This window comes from Sceloporus undulatus, chromosome 5 (assembly GCF_019175285.1).
Source record: "Sceloporus undulatus isolate JIND9_A2432 ecotype Alabama chromosome 5, SceUnd_v1.1, whole genome shotgun sequence".
NCBI lineage: Eukaryota > Metazoa > Chordata > Lepidosauria > Squamata > Phrynosomatidae > Sceloporus > Sceloporus undulatus.
This window is the reverse complement of record NC_056526.1, coordinates 48383077-48403986: the sequence shown is the minus strand read 5'-3', so window position 1 is coordinate 48403986 and position 20910 is coordinate 48383077. Positions and strand designations below refer to the sequence as shown.

Genomic DNA, 20910 nt, shown 5'->3' with positions numbered 1-20910 from the left:
GTGTTTCTTGGTAGGTAGACTATTTGATGTCTGTTCACAATATGCCTGACTGATTTCAGTGGATTTATTCCCATTAGTTTTAAATCAGGGCTAGCCTGGAAGAAGAGATTCCTCCCTCCATAACTGCCATCCTCCGGCCTGCGAGGGAGTTGACCAGGCAGGCCCAGTTCCATCAGGGCTAGCCTAGAAGAAGAGACTCCTCCTTCCATAACTGTCATCTTCTGGCTTATGAGGGAGTTGACCAGGAAGGCCCAGCTCCACCAGGGCTAGCCTGAAGAAGAAGAGTCCTCCCTCCAGTCTGCCTTGGTCCAGGCCTTAGAGGGAGAGAAGAATGCTGGACCTGATTCCCTCCCCTCCATCACCATTCCCTTCTCCTTTTGTGTCGTGTCTTTTTAGATTGTAAGCCTGAGGGCAGGGAACCATCTATGATCCCCTCTGTTGTAAGCCGCCCGGATTCCCAGTGATTGGGCGGCATATAAATAAATCCTGTTGTTGTTGTTGTTATTATTATTATTATTATTATTAAACTGCAACACTTTATGCATTAAGCTGGAAATTGATCCCACTAAATGCAAGGAGACTCAGACCCAAAAACAGTGGTCTGATGGCACCCATTTTAACTCCAGAGGGCCACTGCAGCCGCTAGACCATGCGACATCCCTCCGGAGTTAAAATAACCTGTTTCTTCCAGGTTTTTTTTACTGATGCCCGAGTTAGCATATCGTGCATATCGTGAGTCCGCCAGTGGTGCACTTGTAACATAATGGACATGCTGCGACGTTCAGATGCTATGCATCCATTATGTTAAAATGGCAGGGGCCATGCGGATGGGACACCGGCATCAGGTCACCACCATTACATACTAGGGTTCCAGACCATATGGTTGCTGTGCGGTCCAGAACCCTAGTGTCGCGACTGCCATGCCCCTTTTGGCCCATCTGTCTTGGGCCTTACTTTAGAATAGGTATATACAATCATCCCTCCATTTTTGCGGGGATCCATTCCAGACCGCCCTCCCTTGAAAATGGAAATCTGCTAATATTCAAGCCCCATTGGCTTGAATGGCGGTATGCCCCCATGAGTGTGCACCCCATTTTAAGTCCCTTTGTTTGCCCCTCATAAGTAAGCAAGGGACACAATGCAGAGTACTAACCACTACACGATCACGATCATAAATGAAGAATATAAGATACAAATTGGAACCTTTGGAAGGAATATCATTCACATGGAGACACACATACTACAAAATAGATTCAATAGAAAAAGCTAAAATCTTTTATAACAGATGGTTTAAAGAAGAGGAAAAGCTGAACAAAGATGTTAAGGAAGAACAGAAGAAAAAGGAGAAAGAATAGGAAGAGAAAAGAAAAGAACAAGAAGAAGGAGAAAGAAAAGAATGGAAAGAAACAGAAAGAGAGCTGATAGATCTGGAAAAAGAGACAGACCTTATTGAAGATGAGCAACTGATAGGAGCAGTCAGAGGAGTTGACTTGGAATGGGAAGAAGAAGCAAGGTCACTGAGAGAAAGTAGTGAAATAGTAATAGAAGGAAGAAAGGACTGGGAAAGAGAAGAAGAAGAAACAGGGAAAGAAGAAGTCAGGGAAACTTAAAAGACAGTAGTGATGAAGTTCCTATCATGGAACATAAAAGGGATGAACTCTGTATATAAGAGGAAAAAAACTTTCATGAGTTAGAAAAACAGAAATGGAATATATGGCCCCACAGAAAAAAAGGCAAGATTCTATAAAAAGTTGTTTAAAGAAATAATGAAGTTGAAATATGATTCACACATACTTATGGGAAACTGGAATGGGGTGGTGGATCCACAATTGGATAGGATATCTTCCCCCAAAAAAATAATAATGGAAAAACGGGAAATTGCCTGAAAAAATTCTTTGAAATGTTAGAAACGATCTCAATATCAGATCCATGGAGATATAAAAATGGGAAGCTCAAAGACTACACCTTTTTCTCAACTCCACACAATCTTATCATTAGACAATGTTAAAGTTTCTCTTTTTGACAGAGCTAACTTGATGTACTTGGCCATTTGATAGAACATGTAGTAAGTTCCTGCTAATAAAATAGGACTTTTTTTATAAAAGGAATAGCATCTCTGATATTTACAATGAGAATGTCAAGTCCAAATAAAAAGAACATTCCAGAAAAAATAATATAAATCTGTCTTTCTACAGCCATATAGTAACTATCTTTTAGAGTTTTAAAATATTCAGATTACCATACACAATTTATTCATCCATTTGTTGATATCCAGTCTCAATGCTCATTATTTCTTGCAGGATCCAGAGGTCCAGTATTCACTCCATCTCCAAAGTACTGCCTACTGGGTTGTTATTTTGAAGGCCTTCATTTGGAGCTATGGCTTCCTATTTCCAACATCTTCCTTTCAGGAATCATCAGAAAAATAAATCACTACAGTAGGTATGGCAGGTGACATTGAGCTATGCATTATCTGGTAGTATCCCAGATTATTTGGTAGTAGCCAGAGAATTGAGGGATGTCATCATGCTGTAGACAGCTCCAAATATAGTAAATAACTGTTTCCTTTCTTCCAATCATCAAAGAAGGTATCTCCTGCTAGACAAAACTGGATGACAGCTGTAATCAATGGCAGGAGAAGTGGCATGCAGTATTCCTTTGGGCAGCTGTAAATTGCATGTTACCTTCATCGTAAAAAAGAAGTTTCAAACTCTTACAACAAGGGATACATAAAAATGAGATGTGAAATTGCAGAGATTTAAGGCCTTCCTAAAGGTTTTATTTTTCACCTTACCTCTGGAAGAGATGATGATAACATGTATATTTAGTGTTTTATTTCCCTGATTCAAGAAGTCACAAGCAGAAACTCTAACAGATAGTATTTACCAAATACTCTGCTGTAGGCTAAACTATAGGTATGCTGTTGACTTCACTGATTAAACCAAGAAGCATTACATTATTAATTATATCTGTACACACCACACATTTAAGACCAAAATGAAATTAAGGTCGTTATGTATTGCAGATGACTGGAAGGCTGTCATTTGGATGATGTATAGTATAACACTAACAGCTGCTGTTCCGATGAAGTATTATACAGAATGCCATCACTCCAGTGATATATTTCATTGTAGTATGAGAACCAATGTGAAAATAGATCGTCAGAACAATTCCTAGGGGTAATATATCCCGTCAGCAAGGGCAATCCACTTAATGTTGGATGATAGCTTACATGGTGTGTAGGCATGTAGATAGAGGAAATATGCTCCTGTATTCCTATCATGAACATTTGCTGTATGCTGAAGACTTTGTTCACAATAACTAAACAGTCTTCCCCCCCCCATTTTTGTTTCTTTTTCTTAATTGGCTTAGCATGTTTATGAGAGATGAGGATTTTATGACTGCAATGCCCATTGCATGCTTACAACACACAAGGATTGTTAAATATCATAATGCACCTGTGATATGCATTTAATTTTTACAGACCCCATTGTGCCCTTCTAGCATGTCTTACAGGAAGGGGATCCTCCAGATGCTGCTGGTCTGAAACTCCCATAAGCCCTAACAATAGTGATTGTTGATGGGAGTTGCTGTCCAAGACCATATGATGACCCAGATGTTCTCCATCATTCTTCTAATTTTTTCAGTGTGCCCTGTGGGAATTTTATACATTCAGGGGTCATTCCCACTTGAGGTAGAATCTTCATTCTGATCTGGCTCCACTTTGCTTTCTGAAGTGATTCCAAAAGGTTCCTTGTTCTCATTATGAAAAGGGACCTTTTTTGGAATTGCTTCTTTTGCTGGGAACGCTTGTCGTTCCCATTAGATAGAACCAAGGAAGGCGGTAGCCCTTCAGCTGGTTGCCCCTCTCCCAGTATCCCTTCAGAAAGTTCCAATTGGACCCTCTCTCTCTCTCTTTTCCTTCCTCTCTTCCTTTCCTTCCCTCTCCTCCCTCCTTCCCTCCTACCTCCTTCCCTCCCTTCATCCTTCCTTCTCCCTCTCCCAATTATTTTCCTTCCTTCCTACCTTCCTGCTTTCCTTTCATCTTTCCTTCTTGCTGCCGCCACCTGTCCAGTTCTGGCCGGAACGGCAGCAGCGCCACAAGCCCTGCCAGCCCTGGGGAAGTGGAAGAGGCACAGCAGTAGTGTCACAAGCCCTGCTAGCCCCAAGGAAGTGGCAGAGACACAACCCAGTGCTGGCAGGGCTTCTGGCACTGTTGCTGCACCTCAAGAATTGATCAGCAGCAGTTTCAAATGGGAACGAGAGTTGCTTGCCCTAAATCCTGCTTTGGAGCAAACTGCAGTGAGAATGAGCCCTCAGAGTGCAATCCAGTAGAGGCCCTACACTCAAAGAGAAAAGGAGAGAGATGGGCAAGGGATCCATTAAGTAGTCGCGTATTAGGAAATTTAAGTATGCAGTTCTAAAACACATGTGCATCGAACTATTATCTTAATACTACCCAACAATGACTTAGATATTTTCCCTGTTATGGGCCAATATAGCTAGCTTTTCTTTTTAACCCTGTGGTGTTACATGTCATCTCATTTCTGTGTATTGAATACAGAAATACTATTATTGAGTAATTCAGCTAGACAATAATTAGTTGCTGGAGTGTTGCTACCCCAATTTAAACACATTACTGGCTCCTTGAGAAACACAGGTTTTGAACATTTCCAACATCAAATTGAAATCCTCTATTATTATCCATTTTCCAACCTGTTGTTATATAGTCGGCCCTCTGCATCCATGGATTCTGCATTCACCAATTCAACCACCCACAGCTTGAAAATATTAAAATAACTAATTCCAAAAAGCAAATCTTGATTTTGCCATTTTAGATAAAGGATACAATTTTACTTCAACACTGTATATAATGGGACTTGAACATCCAAGGATTTTGGCATTCACAGGGAGCCAGGGAGTCCTGGAACCAAAGCCCAGCAGATACCAAGGGCCCACTGTACATCATGGCTGCTTACAATACACAATTGATGAAGATAGATAGATAGATAGATAGATAGATAGATAGATAGACCACGCCCACACACATCTCCTAACAAAGAAAGCACGTTATTATTCTGGGACAGATGCTTGGCCCCATCTTTGTTTTGGAGTCTTATTAATAAGAATAATAAATATATTAGGTTTATATATTGGCTAAAAATAAAATACTACACAAAAGAAGTGATACCCATTTGACCCTGCACACTTATTCACATGAAGGTAACCAACAGGGATCTCTGAAAGATGTTTCACTGAAATACAATAAGTAGTCACTAAAACGATTATTGAAGGCAGCAGACTAAACCTCTTATACACAATGGTTATCACCTTTACAGATGCAATCAAAGATAAGTAATCAGGAATCCTTATGCATTGGCTGCAAAGTAAAATTGAAAAGGGTTGTTATAAATTTGAGGGATGCATTACTTGATCTTTATGAATAGCACCAGGCTGCTTCAGTTCAGTCTTCTCCTAGTCTAAAAAGCATTTGAAATGCAACACATACTGTCAATCAGGGCCCAAGGTAGCAATGAGTAATTTCATAATTTTTCTGCCTAATGGAAGAAAGTCTTTGAAAACCATACAGTTTTCAAAGGCTATTCACACTTCCGGATGAATTCTGTATAAAATTCACATGTAGTTATTTTTCACAGAATCTAGAAAACAACATTTTCTGTGCAGGAAACAATATTTTATGTACATGAAACATTTTCTGCATGGAAAATTTCAATGCAAAAACATTAACTCGTACACAGAAAATGTAGAAAATGCAAATTGTACGCAGAATAAATTTGCTGTTTTCTATCCCCAAACTTATATTGTTAGCACAGGAATTGATATTTCTGCATTAAAAGAAAATGCTGTTTCCTGCACAGAAAATGATCTGATTAAGTATTACCACTGTCATCATGTGTTAATTGATTTTAACTTGTTATTGTAATCTATATTTATATATAGTTTTATTGTGGTAATTTTATTCAGGGAGGGAGGGTGAGGATTGGGGGGATTTGGGGGGTTGTTTTGTTTGATTATTTTGTATTATATTCACCTCTGTTGTTACCTGTTTCGATCCCCAAAAGGGAAGAGGCGAGATATAAATAAATACTTTATTATTATTACACTAAAATAATTTATTTTTGGGTTGGGCAGTACTATTGCTAATGTATCATATCCAGACATACTCCCCTTCTGTACATTGTTTTACTCATTCTTTAATTGATGGATCTGCCATCAACGAATTTTGTAAACTTCAATTCATTGTCTCTTCCATGCTTTTTTTGTTAATGATAGTGGGCAAAAGGGTAAAGTAAATTAGGTAAGTGACTGTTCTTTTCACTAGGGAAAGATACAGGGTACTGGAAGTAGCCTTTAGTTGTTTCCAAGGTTCAGGTTTGTTTGGGTGTGTGAGATATATATATATATATATATATATATATATATATATATATATATATATATATAATGCAAAATAAGAAGAATGGGAAAGAATAAAAATCCCTTAAGTCTCAGCTTTATATACAACTGATATAGCTGCCAAACATTTAGTATACACTACAGGCAGTCATATTAGAAAACTAATGGCATCTGTAACAGGAAGACAGATTCATCAACTTGAGATTGTAATGAGATAAGCTTGCAGTCTGATCCAAACTGCATGCAAATGATCACATCTGAATAAAAATTATGCTTGCATTGTGGTAATACCTTGGAAAGCATGTCAATTTTCTTCTTCCTTTCCCATATTTTCAACAGTTTATTTCATTTTTATTCCTCAGATATAACCAGGTCACAGATCAGCCTGACTTCCTGCTACATATTTGCTATGAAACACCTATTTTAGTAATAGTCTGAATTTCAGTTCCACATCAGAATTGTTTTTGATGGATTGTGTCATTTTGTGAGTTGAGTAAAATGGTTTCGTCTTAAACTGTTAACTGTGCATTTCTAAAGAGTAATGAGATGCCAAAATCTCATATTTTGATGAAAAATGCATTAACAACTTTAATTACATTTTAATCCAACAGTCCATTTAATGGTTAGATTTTCCCACACAAGCAGTAGTTTATATATTTTATTCTTTCACTTAGACAAAACTTGTATGTGATCAAAATGGCTCTGAAATGAGCCAATATGCTGACAGGTCCGCACAGATTTACTAAACTGCTTCCAGGGTAGCAGCCATAAATGATAGGTCATGATGGGCTTGTATAACCTATGCCTGGCATCTTATTCAGCAATTATGAGGTCTTTAGGTGGACTTACAATCTTGTAACTGCTGAGAAGTCATGTTTATGGTTGGTAATGACTATACATGACCCCAGAAAACTCCCTTTGCAACCTAGCAATGCCCTGTCCAAAGAATTCCTAAGGTGCTGCAGATTGGGTGCTGGGGAAAGATGTCTGCAGCACTTTCTTGATCATGGGGTACCTTAAAGAAAGCAGTTGTGGCAGAACTCCAAGGGTCATCTCAATGTGGCCCAAGACTGGCAAAAGTTGCAGACCTCATTTCCCAGTATTTTGATCTCTAGCACTTTAAAAATGCTTTAGTCGGGATATTACCAGGTTGAAATGGTATGTTTTCCAGTGGTGATATCAAACATACCTATGACAACAAAACTCCATTGCTTTAGTTACTTCGATGATGCAAGAGGGGGATTTCAAGCCACAGATGGACTGTATCTCAGTTGGCTAACGGATGGATAGGATAACCATCTTTCAATATCTGAAAAGATGTTTTCTGCTGCTCCAGAGACTAGACCACTTGAATGGCAAGTAAAGAGATTACTAAGAACATTTTGACTGTAAGAGTTGTTGTAGAGTAGAATAGATGCTGGACTCTCCTTCATAGGGGACTTGTAAAAAGAGGTTGGATAGCACTCTAAAGAGTGCTGTACTTATTACACTTGGCCTGTTCAGATGGTTCTGAATTCAATGTTATTGGTTTTTAATAAAGGCTTACTGAAATTTGCAATTTCCTCATACATTTGGAAAGAATACGAGCTTTTAAAAAAATTGTGTGCGGGAAAAAAGCATCACCAACTAGTTTATATGTTTCTAGACATAATTCTTGTCCTTTCTCTTCGCTGCTATAATTCTAAGACCTTCCTTCTACACAAAACCTTACAACAGAGATGCTGTACAGCTTGCTGAACGTGGAATATATGTATGTATGCATGTATGTATGTATGTGTGCGTGTGTGTACCAAATTAACTAAAAAGAAAGAAGGGAAAGGAAAGGATTTGGAATCAGTCATAAGGAAGTGATACAGACTGAGCTAGGTCCATGCTACTTGAAGAGAGAATGTTTCACCTTTCCTTTAATCATATTCCTGACAAATTATTATCCATCCCCTGTTCCTATTAGCTTTATGGAGGGTGGGGAGGGGAAAACAAACTACAAGTATCTGGCTATTTTATCAGAAAGCAACTAATAACAATTTGGTGTCTGTGTATTTTACTCGGAGAAACAATTCAGAGTTAAACATCATCAGACCTACTGGCACTGCTATCCCAGTCCAACTTAGGCAGCCATGTGGCTGTTTTTAATTAAAAGAAATAATGGGAAAGCTAATCACAATTCTCTCTCATCCTACCTGTTTTACCACTCATACAGGACAAGTAAAGAAAGCTAATTATTCTTTAAAAATACATATTAAGACTGACTGAGGGGCAGAAACAGAAGCTCTCACACAAATTCATTATTGATTCTGCAAACCACATGGAGAAATGCTATGCTATTTAGTAAATTATGGACCCCATTTTCTCAATTAAAACAAAAATATCAATTAAAACAAAAATATCCCTTTCACTTTCAAAGTTGGAGAGGTGTCAAAAAGTCTATATCTCAGCATTTTATTTAAAAATGACTCTAGCGTATATAGAATAATTTAGCTAAAAGAATACAAAGCACACAATTAAAATTAGAGATTTTATATATTCTGATAAATGCAATGATTATTACATTAAAATCAGCCAGAAGAGGTTTTAGAAGAAACAAGGAGAATAATGAATTATGTATAGCCTGGTTTGGAAGAAAGCTTTCAACTAATGTTTCAAAGTACATAAATCAGTACACCACTGTATAGCAGTAACGAATCAGAATAAATAATGTGTCAAGAAAATGCAAAAAGAAGGATATGTTGATTTAGCTGTCCTAACTATGCTGAGAGATCACTTTTACTGATCTCACAAGAGAGTAAGAGAACAGAACAGGACAGAAACTGCATAATAACTAGTGATATGCATAGAAATGGAAATACCTTGGATGTCAGCAAAAAATAAAGCCTAAGGAAAATGCCAAATGCGTAAATAAAAAGTTAAATGGTGATGTTGTTTTAAAATATTAGTTATTGACAGCATGATGCATTTAATGAATCAAACAATTACAGATAATAGCAATTGATTATATTACATATAATAGTTATTGATGACCTCTCTTCTCCAGGACACAAGAGCACGAGATGAATCTCAGGACGATAGTGTAACCTTGAAAGGAAAAGTGTGTTTTGTTTTGATTTACTTTTCACTTTTTCACTTTCTTTTTTTATAGTGTTGTAACCTGCTTTGTGTTGCAAGCAACTCTCGACTACATGTGGGCAAAGTGCAACTTATGGTCCATGTGCAGCACTACAACAGTTTTTGTGGTCTCCCATGCCCCCGGGTGATTTTTTATTTTTTTAAAAGATGCCTGAAATGTTCCAAAATACCCAATATGGACATGGGGGTGTTCATGCCACCTTTTGCTCCTTAGGCTATTTTAGGCCCAGAAAAGCCCCCCCCCCCTTTTTTTTTTTTTTTTTTTGGAAATAGGAAATGAACAAATAGATCCTTTCCAGGCCTAAACAGGCACAGGAGAGTTAAAAAAAACAATAAGAGATAATGCCGCCACACCCTGTAGAAGGCATTTTGAAACAAAAAAAAAAGTTTTTTAATGAGAGGTGTGTGATAGGGAGTGCAGCCCTCCAAGTGAGGGGAAGATACTACTAACCCCTAGCCTCTGACAGTTGCTCATTCTTGCTTTAGATATTCCAGGCCCTCTTCCTGGCCTCATTCCCTTAAGATTTGTCAAACAACAATTACCAGAGCTCATCATGCAGAGAGGTCAGTGTGATGAAATTCTAATCTGTTTTAGTATTTAATGCCTCAAGAGTTGCCAGATTTGATACTACAGGATAGCTGCCTCTTAATCTTTCCTATCTTATAGGCCCTGGACAGATGGGCCCTTTAGCACGTCCTGATGATGTGCTGGGGTTGCCTCAGGGCGCCATTTCCAGATGCCCCACAACCCTAGCACGTCACCAGGACATCATTGCTGCATGGCGCCATATATACAGCACATGTAGTGGTGATGTCACTGCTGTGCAGTGTCCAGATGGACCCGCGCAGCAGGAGTGTGCTCATGCCACTGCAGGCAGTTTGCGGTGGTGCTAAAAGGAGCTGCTTTTCAGCGCTTCTTTGCTTTCCGTGTAGCCATGTCACACAATTTGGTTGCCGGTGGTCTGTACTCTACCTATAGTTAACTTTCCTAGTTTAGTTTCTCCTCTGTTCCTATTGCTACTCTGAATGCTTGAATCTGCAATAAAATTTAATTTCTAGGTCTGAGACACAAGTGGATTGTGCCATTACTACAAAAACCTTTGTTCTAATATCTTTCTTCCTCTGCTTAGGCACTTGATTCCTTTCTCTTTTAATATTTAATTTCCTTCTCTGTTTCTCCCCTTCTAACCCTCATAACACCTAACTAAACATATTATTTTCTTATGTCTTTCATCTTCTTTCTCCTTTTTCATGCAGCTTCTATCTACATTCATTTTCTGCCTTGTTACTTAGTCTTTCTCTTCTTGTCCTCTTTCTCCTTATTCTATCTCCACAATTTTTCACTAAATTTTAATTGCACCCTTTCCCCTCCCCATATGCTCCAATTGCATTTATCTTCTCCCTCCTTTCCTATCTCTCCCCCCTCACTCCCTCTTTTATGTTTTTCCCAATTCTCCTAGCTTTTATGTTTTTCCCAATTCTTCCTCCATTGTTTTGTCTTTCTATTTTTCTCTCATCCTGTTTCTTCCTCCATCCCTAATTCTTCTAGTTCCACTCATAATCTTCCTTCTCTGTCTGTCCCATTTTATCTTTGCCTCACCATGAACAAAACAAAACAAAACAAAACTAGAAATCATGAGTAGCATGTATTAGATTCTAAGATTTTTGAAGCTGTAACCCAATAATTCTCCCATAATCAAGATTGTATAAGTGGAAATAATAGTAATAAATAATAATAATAAGCCCCAGGGTCTCCTTGAAGAAGACATGCCACACTTCCTGCTGAGACAATAGGACTAACAATCTGTGGTCCTCCAGAACCTGCTAGATTATAGTTCCCCCCACTCTGGCTATTGACATTTCTGTCTCAAACTGCTAGGAGTCAAAGAGGATTTTCAGACCATTGCTGGTAAAATGGCAATAAAAGGTCAGGGAAGCACGTGTGTGTGAAAGCCTGATGCACTTCTGAAACATCAGGGAATTGTTCCCTTGCCTCTAGCATCCTTGAATTGTTCACGGAGCAGCAATTTCCTATGAACAGAAACGTTGTGGTCATAGGAAATAGCTGCTCTGTGAACAATTCAAGGACACTAGAGGTGAGGGAATGATTCCGTCATGTTCAGAAACATGTCAGGCTTTCACACACACGTGTTTTCCTGACAGTTTACTGGGTTTTTACCAGTGTTTACCCCATGGTAAGCACTGGTATGAAAATCTTCAATAGCCAAATATATCTGTAACAGCATTCCCCATGACTCATTATAGGTCTGAAACAACCTCTGTGTGTAAAGCGATCCCTGCTCATCCCATATCAGCCTGAAGGAAAATTCCACCATCACCACTACCTCATAGAAATATCTTGAAACTATGAGTAGAATATGTTGAATTCTCAACATTTGGAAAGTGTACAGTCCCCTCAAACTCAATAGGACTTGAGAAGTAGAATGCCATAGAAGGGTTCAAAAAAGGTCACGGAGGTTATGGAGGACAGAAAGTTCCTGATTATCTGATGGGTTAGGGACCAAAAGACTGTCAAAAAGTGGAATCTGATGAAAAATAGAGCCTAGTATTTTTTTTAAGCTGGCAAATGCAAGACTGATGCCAAGCCCATTCAGAAAAAAACAAACAAAAGACAAACTGCATGCTGTGTAGTGGTCAAAAGAGCAAACTGAGGGTTGAAAGTGTGACACATGACTATAATGTGCTGGTAATAATAAATAAATATTCACATGACTATAATTTAGATATGTTGAAACAGTGGAATGTTCAAAAATGAGTAACTGAGAAGAGGTCAATGCCTGTAATTTGAGGTCACTGATATGATATGTATGGTGGCAGTTCAAAATGAGGTAGCCATGTACTGCACAGTAGTAGCTTCTATACTTGGTGATCCATATAGATATCAGTCACCATTCAGAGTCTGTTTTCAGAACCTTCGCAGTAACATGTTATTTGTTCCACAAAATTCTATAACTGAATTACCATGGGCCCTCCACATTCACTGGGGTTAGGGACTGAGAACCCCCATTAAAGTGGAAAAAACACAAATAAAAAAGCTGTTGTGTTTAACCTGTAAGAACACCTCTCTAGGAATCTCTGGGTTCTCCAGAACAACTGTATGGCCCACAACTACCAGAGATAAACTATAAAATCATGCTGGAGGACCTACAAATGCCTGGAGAAGTATTTTCTCTAGACATCTCTATTATTATTTTTTGCATTATTATTATTTTTTAATTTAAAAATTATATCAATAGATTCACAGAAATTAAGTTAAATTAAAAAAACCCAAAATTACTATTACTGATGTACAGTTTGATTTGTATAGGAAACAAATTCTTCAGATAAAGATATACATTTCAACAATACAATTACAGTTAAAGATTGGATTTCTCTGTCAATCAGAATGAACACATTCTGCATCAAAGGGTATATTTCCAGTCTAAAAGATGAAAGAAAATAAAAATAAAAATAAAATAAGCCTGCCTATGGCATACATTCTATAAAAACAATTTAATATAATACACATTAATACATATTAACATTAAATAATAAAATATAATAATAAATAATAAAATAATAAAATATAGCAGGTCACAAATAACAAATAAACCTACAATGACAATCAGTATTAATCAAGTTTGTGAATAATCCAATCTGCAAAAGTCCAAAACTCCACAAATGTGGAGGGTCAACTGTACATTGAAATTAAGATGTGTCCAGTTATGAACCATAGGATAAATCTGTCTTCTGCCCTTTACAGTATTTTAGCAGTATAATTACATTACGCAGGAAAAGATAGACCCAAATTATTCAATCCCAGAGTTTAAATCTCCACTCAGTCATGAACGTCCACAAGGTGAGCTTGGGTAAATCACACTCTCTCAGCTTCAAAGGAAGGCAATGCCAACCCTCTTCAGAATGAATCTTACCATGAATACTCTATGAGAAGCTTGTCATAATTTGAAACTGACTTGAAGGCAAACAACAACAACAACAACCAATTCCCCTTAAATAAAACTGACTAAAATTCTTCCTCCTTAAAGAAATCAAACTTTCCCCATTGCCTTTCTAATTTATTCATTGCTCTGATTTTTGTAAAGCTTGTCAGATGTTCATTCAATGTGGCATAATGCTCAGACTGAATCATGCTTATTTATATACGTTTATGCTGTGTGGAAATTTTACCTTTACCTATAAGAGAGAGTTGAGTATAGAATTTGTAAAAGCTTTATAGGTTGGCTTTGGGATCTACTGCTAATAGGCCCAGCATTATAACAGAAAGCCATAACTACATTGTCATTTACAATGTTGTAGCAACGCTACAAGATTGTTTCAAGAAAGCATTTTCCTTTGGCATAGCAATGAAAAAGACTAAGTAGTTCATACCTAATGTCTTCATCTTACAGTTCTTGGATAAAAGTCAATAATAATCTCGAATAAACCAGGACATTGCTGGGAAAAACAGGCAATATGTAACCATTTATAAACTAGAAATAATAGCTCTGCAGCTCTTTTTATTCTGAAGGTAGACATGTTCAATGAATTGTAGATGATATCCAAAACTTTCAAAAGAAAAGTTCATTGTCTGTGTGTCAGTATGCCTGGCTGGAGGAAAAAATGTTACAAATTATGATGTATGAAAGAAAAAAGAAAAAAGAAAGAAAGAAAGAAAGAAAGGAAAGGAAAGGAAAGGAAAGAAAAGAAAAAAGGCAACGTGTGTTGAACATGTTCTGAGTCTAATTCTTCTAAATATTTATAAACACACATATCCTGACTTACAAAGTAGTCAGCTAGTGTGTTAGGAATTGTTTGGCTTTTGACAATGATGTAACACATGCTTTAAGGACTCCACTGGATTGCTTTTAGTGCAATAAAAATATGCAGCCCTTACTTAACTGTCATGGGAGGTCTAAAGTAAACATTTTTATAGTAGACCCCCTTTTTGCCAGCATGTTACTAGCATTCAAATGGTAAATTTCTTTGCTAGAAAAATTCAATTCCTTTCATCGCTCAAGACTTTTGTTGAAATTGTGGATGCTCTGTGAATTTCAGTTATATGAATTGTATTGTACAGCACCTTAGGGGCCGAACTCCAAAGTGCACAGGAAAAAATGTTCTCCATAGCTACATTTGATGAAATAGTCGAAATGTGATGGTAAAACCTTCGTAGGGCAAAAGGTGTGGGTAGAGCAAGGGGATACTTGCATATTCCTTGGAGTTTTCTAAAATAAAATAAAATCTCTGCTCTGTCTTCTAAGACAAAGATAAGAAACTGCTCCAGGGAAGGTGCCAATTATTTCTCCACATCATCTCAGTATGCCACATTGATACATTTTTAGGAAACCAAAATGTTCTTCACATGTTGATTTTTAGCCCCTTTTCAACTTTTCCCTTGAGTTTGGGTAGGGTTTTGGGGTCATGGGATATAAGTTAAGTCACAGTGGCATGTTTGGGCAATATGGGTAACTTTATCCCAAAAATATTTCAAGGGGGAGGGTTGGGGCTTTGCAGAGGTGGCTTTGAGGATCCATATATACAGTCATCCCTCCATATTTGTGGCTTTGATATTTGCGGATTTGATTATTCACGGATTTCATTAATATGTTCTCTCTAGGACTGTCTAGGTCCTCCAGTGCAACTCTGTGGTCAACTTTAATTAAAAGTTGCAATGAAAGATCATTTGTAGCTACTCCAGTGCCATTCTATGGTCAGTGTATGTTGGACATTGACCACAGAATTGCACTGGAGGACCTAGAGATTCCTAGAGAGGTGTCCTCTCAGGTAAAAACAGTGTTTTTGTTATTTGCGGGTTTTCCATATTCACGGGGGTCTTGTTCCCCTAACCCTAGCGAATATGGAGTGACAACTCTGTGTGTGTGTGTGTGTGTGTGTGTGTGTGTGTGTGTATGGGCTGCAACCCTAGAATGTAAGGCGACCATCACCACCATCATCAATATTAACTTTATTTAAATATCTGAATATAAATTAAATTTAACTAGAACTTATTTATTTTTATTTGCTTTATTTAATAGTCAAATGAATTAAAGCTCACCAGAGGTGCATATGTAGGAAGGATTAACATGGAGACAAAGGTTGACAGGTGAAGACAAATCACTGAATCCAGATATATTCATCCAAGCAGTCTAAAAAAAAAAAAAACACAAATGTGAAATTTTCAAAGAAGTAGCCATATTGTCTTTGAAGCATGTCTTGGAGCATAAAGAAAGGTGGAAGAGAGGGAAAGAAAACAAGAAATGTGTCAGCACCTGTGAGACTAACTGTTTTCTTTTTTTAATTTTAGCATGAGCTTTTATGGATATAAACCCACTTTGTCTGATATAGTACCAAAGAGGTGGGTGTATATCCATGAAAGCTCATGCTGAAATAAAATCCAATTAGTCTTAAAGATGCTGCCACATTTTCTTCTCACCTCCCTTCCTCATTTTTAATATGTAAAATTATTTTCTCAAATAAATATATCACACATCCCTAAGGTTGGCCACTGTACCAGAGAACTGGAGACTGGCCAATAGTAACACCCCTATTTAAAAACAGTTCTCAATGGAGGATTCAGAAAACTACAGGCCAGACAGAGTGCAACATCTGTTTCAAATACATAAGTGGAGAGTATGTCTGAAGATAAAATTGCTAAAACATAAAAGATGTTTCACTTAAGAAGAATCAGCATGGCTTCTAGAAATAATAATAATAATAATAATAATAATAACAACAACAACAACAACAACAACAACAACAATAATAATAATAATAATAATAATTTTTATTTATACCCCGCCTTTCCATAAATATGATCAAGGCGGCTTACAAAAGATTAAAAACATCACAGTACAGAGTTAAAAACATCCCTACAAAGGAACAGGAATCAGTACAATTACATATATCAGGGGCAGGAGATGGGAAGGTCAAATTACAACAGTCCGAGGTCATAAACAAAGGGGCAGAGAAAGATATGTCCTATGTCACTAAAAGGAAGCCAATATGGTATAGTGGTTTGAGTCTGGAGACCAGGGTTAAATTCCCCACTTGGCCATGAAATCCACAGGGTGAGCTTGAACAAGTCATAGGCCTGTTACAGACTGCGAAAATAAAGCTGCTTCGGGTCTCTTTGGAGGTATGCTATTTAAGTGATGCATGCATCCTATGAATCTGGAAGCTGCACCAAAAGCTGCACTCCGATGCTTAGGAATGGAGTGTAGCTTTGGTGCGACCTCCGGACTCTTAGGACCCATGCATCATTTAAATAGCATACCTCCAAAGAGACCCGAAGCAGCTTTATTTTGGCAGTCTGTAACAGGCCATACTCTCTCAGACTGAGGAGGAAGGTGATGACAAACTTCCTCTGAACAAATAATGGCAAGAAAACCCCATGATAGGTTTGCCTTGGCATCATCTTAAGTTGGAAATGTCTTGAAAGCAAACAACAAGAACAACAATGTAACTAAACTTTGCAAGTTTAATACAGGAAAGAATGTTTGTAAACATTTGAATCCCAGACAAAATTTGGAGTTATGTTTTAGTACTGGGAAACCCTGATTTGGAGAGTGCTGAGTGGACATGAATCTGCACAGTTCGGGACTTATTCTGTGCAAAAGGTTCATGTAGGACCTTTACAGAGAACATTATATTTTCTGCCCATATTTATTTGTGTGTACAAAGCACATTTCCAATGTTTTTTTTCTACACAGTCTATGCACTATATAAGTAAATAAAACATTTCTGCCCTGAAAACATTTGTTCACAGAAGATTCTATTTTCTGTGCAATGTCCCCCCCCCCATACATACATTTTCCACAGAATAAAACTGTGCCTATCTCTTGAAACTATTAGTTTTTGAGGATTTTCTCATATCAGGGAGTTTTAAAATGACTAAATTATTTGTACTTGCCCTCAAGAATGAAATTTATGTAAAAAATTACTTCCCTGGTTTATTGGGATTTTCAAAAGGTTCTGGAATCGATTTTCATGCAGTTTGAACCCATTGTTCCGTATTCTAGTCTCTCAATATTTTAAAAAATATTGTTATGAAATCACTTTCAGGCTATGTGTGTAAAGTGCATAAGAACCATAAATGAATTTCATGTTTAGACTAGGACCCGATCTCCAAAATATCTCATTATGCAAATGCAAATGTTCCCATATTTGAAAATAATAATAATAATCCAAAATCCAAAACACTTCTGCCCTCAAGCATTTTGGATAATGGATAGTCAAACTTTATTTGTTGTGTGTGTTTGTATAAAAACATAACCACAGATTTATAGATTATACAATTAAGACAAATGAAATAAATACTCAGTTCAATCTATTCTGTTAAACATTTACTTTCTCCTCCCAATATAAAGGTATACCATAGCTATAGTTTATATTAGAGATGCCATTTGGAATCCACAATATCCTTTAAAAAGCACATAAATATACACTATGTCTCTGTTTTTCTGTTTTTCTTTTCTTTTTAAAAAAAGCAATATCTAGTCCAATACTGAGAGCTTTGTTTAATCCCTTACACTTACAGTCATTCCAATCCTAAAGTTCAGTATCAATACAATGGATTGGCTTAATGACTTCAGACACAGTTGCCTGGTGCCATTCTAGCAGTATATACAGTGAATTGAAAATGCAGCAAACACACAGAGAAGTGAAAATTCAATCTTCCAAGTTGCAGTGGAAAAACAACAGATGGCACAAAATCAGTGACCCAATGTGGTAGCAACTGCCATCAAGTCAATTGTCACCCTATTTATTTTCACTTTCTGAGGTGCCCTATTTCTACAGGCTTGGCAAATTCCTTGCCTTCAAGGAAGTCATGTATTTAATTCTTGGCCTTCTTTGAGCCAAGTCAATCCCTGATGAAAAATACACACTTCTGTAGAAAACAAATCTGTATGTCAGTCAGCCACATCCCTTATTGCAACTCCCAAATACTCACCTCACCAACTGGCTGGATTTATGCAATAAAGTAGCTGAACTGTGCTTTCAGTGCTTTGCATAATACTCCAGAGGCTTTATTTTCCCCATCTTAATATCTGTGAACTGTTTCTCTACTTGTCGTATAGAAATCTGTCTTACTGAAATACAATTTTTCAACCTCAACTCAAGCCATTTATTTTCTAGATGAGATACAAAACTATATTGTCATTCAATTAAATCAACCATGCTTTTAATTTATCCTTCTGTATGTAAACATTTCTATTTGATAAGTTGCAAAGGCAAAAGGGCTAAAATACATTTAAAACCTATTCATAATCATTAGGAAAGACATCCCCCACACCACACACACACACACACACACACACACACACACACACACACACACTTCAACCCATACCTGTACACTTGTCTTGAAAGGTTGGCTTTCCTTTTAAAGAAAATTGCTGATGATATTAGCACTCTGCTATAAACCCAACCATTCTTTCTCTACAGTCTTACAAACATAATCTGTTTAGTTAGGCACCATGAAGCTTGGTACAGTAATATGATAGTCTTCATGTGAATGCTACTAGATATAAAGTTCACTATTAAAATTTAAATGTGAAAGGAATACATTTCAAAATGGGCTTTATTATAGCTATATCTTCTTGATTTGAACAATTTAACACACTGATGGTATTTTAAACCTAGCTGAACTATAAGGTGTCTTCAGTATGCTAGCACTATCTTAGTAGCTAACATTCTTATTCTTAGACAGTGTCATGTAAAGTGAAAAAGAAAAGGGGGTGGAAAAGAAAGAAAGAAAGAAAGAATTTATATCCCATTGGAATCCTTCCATTGCTTGATAGAACTGGCTCACAAAGTGAGATCTCTTCAGAGCAAGAATCTGATAATCAGACATTGTGAGACTGGTTCAGAGAATATTTTGAGAGAAAAGCCCTTTTAGCCTTACTTCTAGCCTAAGTGAAGTTGCACATGATAGATGACATGAGCAATAAATCAATCAATCCCCAGTCAATCAATTAATCCTACCCTAAAATTCTAAAATATTCTAAAATCCCAAATGGCATGACAATAGCAGTCATAGAATATACAGTGACAGCTCATTCCTAGTCTTCAGGAATTATTTTGAGAAATTGGTGTCATAGAACTATGAAGATGCAATGGGATTTTTAAGCCATGTAGCCCAGCTCCATGCTTGATGTAGAGAAGTCAAAGCTGGAGTATCTTCCACAAATGCATGTGCAGTTTCTACTTGATGATTTCCCAGCTAGAGAAAAAATACCACTTTTCTGAGTAATTGCTCCCATTGTCCAATTGCACTCGCTATCATGATGTTTCTCCAAATGTTTCAACTATATTAACTCTTCTGTAACTCCTGTCCATTGAGGCAGCAGAGAATGTGTCTTCTCTCTTCTATGCAAAGAGAGCTCTGTACGTATTTGAAAGGTGTTGGTTTGTTCCCCTTCTAACTATATATACCAATTGTTTTAACAGTAATGAAAGCTAATGAAGACAGAGATTCATAATTTCCAAGCCCACATATATTACATTGCTGATACAAATGGAAAAGCCAGGGAAAATCACATGCAGCAGACAATGAGAGCAGTTTATTGTAGTACCTAAAATTGCTATGATTTAAATTTCTGTTTGTCAAGGTTAATTATTCATAGTGTAGTACCCAATGGTGTAATGGTTGAGCATTGGACTATGACTCTGGAGACCAGGGTTCAAATCCCTATTCACCAGTGGAAACCCAATGGGTGACCTTGAACAAGTCACATTTTCTCAGCCTCAGAGGAAAGCAAGGGCAACCCATCCTGATCAAATCTTGTCAAGAAAACTGCATGATAGGTTCACCTTAGTGTTGCCATAAGTCAGAAATTATTTGAAGGCACAATTCTGTTCATTCTTCTGTTCTGTATCAACTGCAAAATAGATAGCACTACATTTTCTGGGTACTGAATCTTGGTGGGTGCCCACTAAATTTTGAATTCCTTCAGATGGTGAACCGTTGTCCACCATTTCAACAAACCATTCATGATTATATATTCCTTTACAATGACAATTACTTTTCCAAAGTAATACTGAACAAAACAACATTTGAATAACAGATAAATGGTTAGGCTTATAATGCTATTCATCTTACCACAGATAGAAATAAAATAATTTTATTGGATATATGTCCTTCTAACCTCCAATAAAACACAAAACAAAACCTAAAGTTATTGCAAAGTTATAATAAGATATGATCTTATCTGAAAATTCCAACACTGAAGATCTTTCCTCCTGAATTTTCAAATAATGTGTTAAGGTAACACAATAAATATTAGTAAAATTGCATAAAATGTACATAAATTTTGATGGGTAGATGCTGTTGACAGTTTATTTAGGGGTGCTTTTTGCATGAACCAACCC

The 20910-nt window shown here is 37.1% G+C and overlaps 1 protein-coding gene across 3 annotated transcripts in view; it reads right to left on the bottom strand.

Annotated features, from left to right (window-relative positions):
- MGAT4C (MGAT4 family member C) overlaps positions 1-20910 on the bottom strand; it is a 472680-nt gene that overhangs the window by 112299 nt on the left and 339471 nt on the right. For all 3 annotated transcript variants that reach the window (XM_042466466.1, XM_042466465.1, XM_042466467.1), the window contains one exon: positions 15596-15686. In XM_042466466.1, the coding sequence (XP_042322400.1) occupies positions 15596-15625 (30 nt within the window). In that variant the 5' untranslated portion in view covers positions 15626-15686. The remainder of the gene's footprint in view (positions 1-15595; positions 15687-20910) is intronic.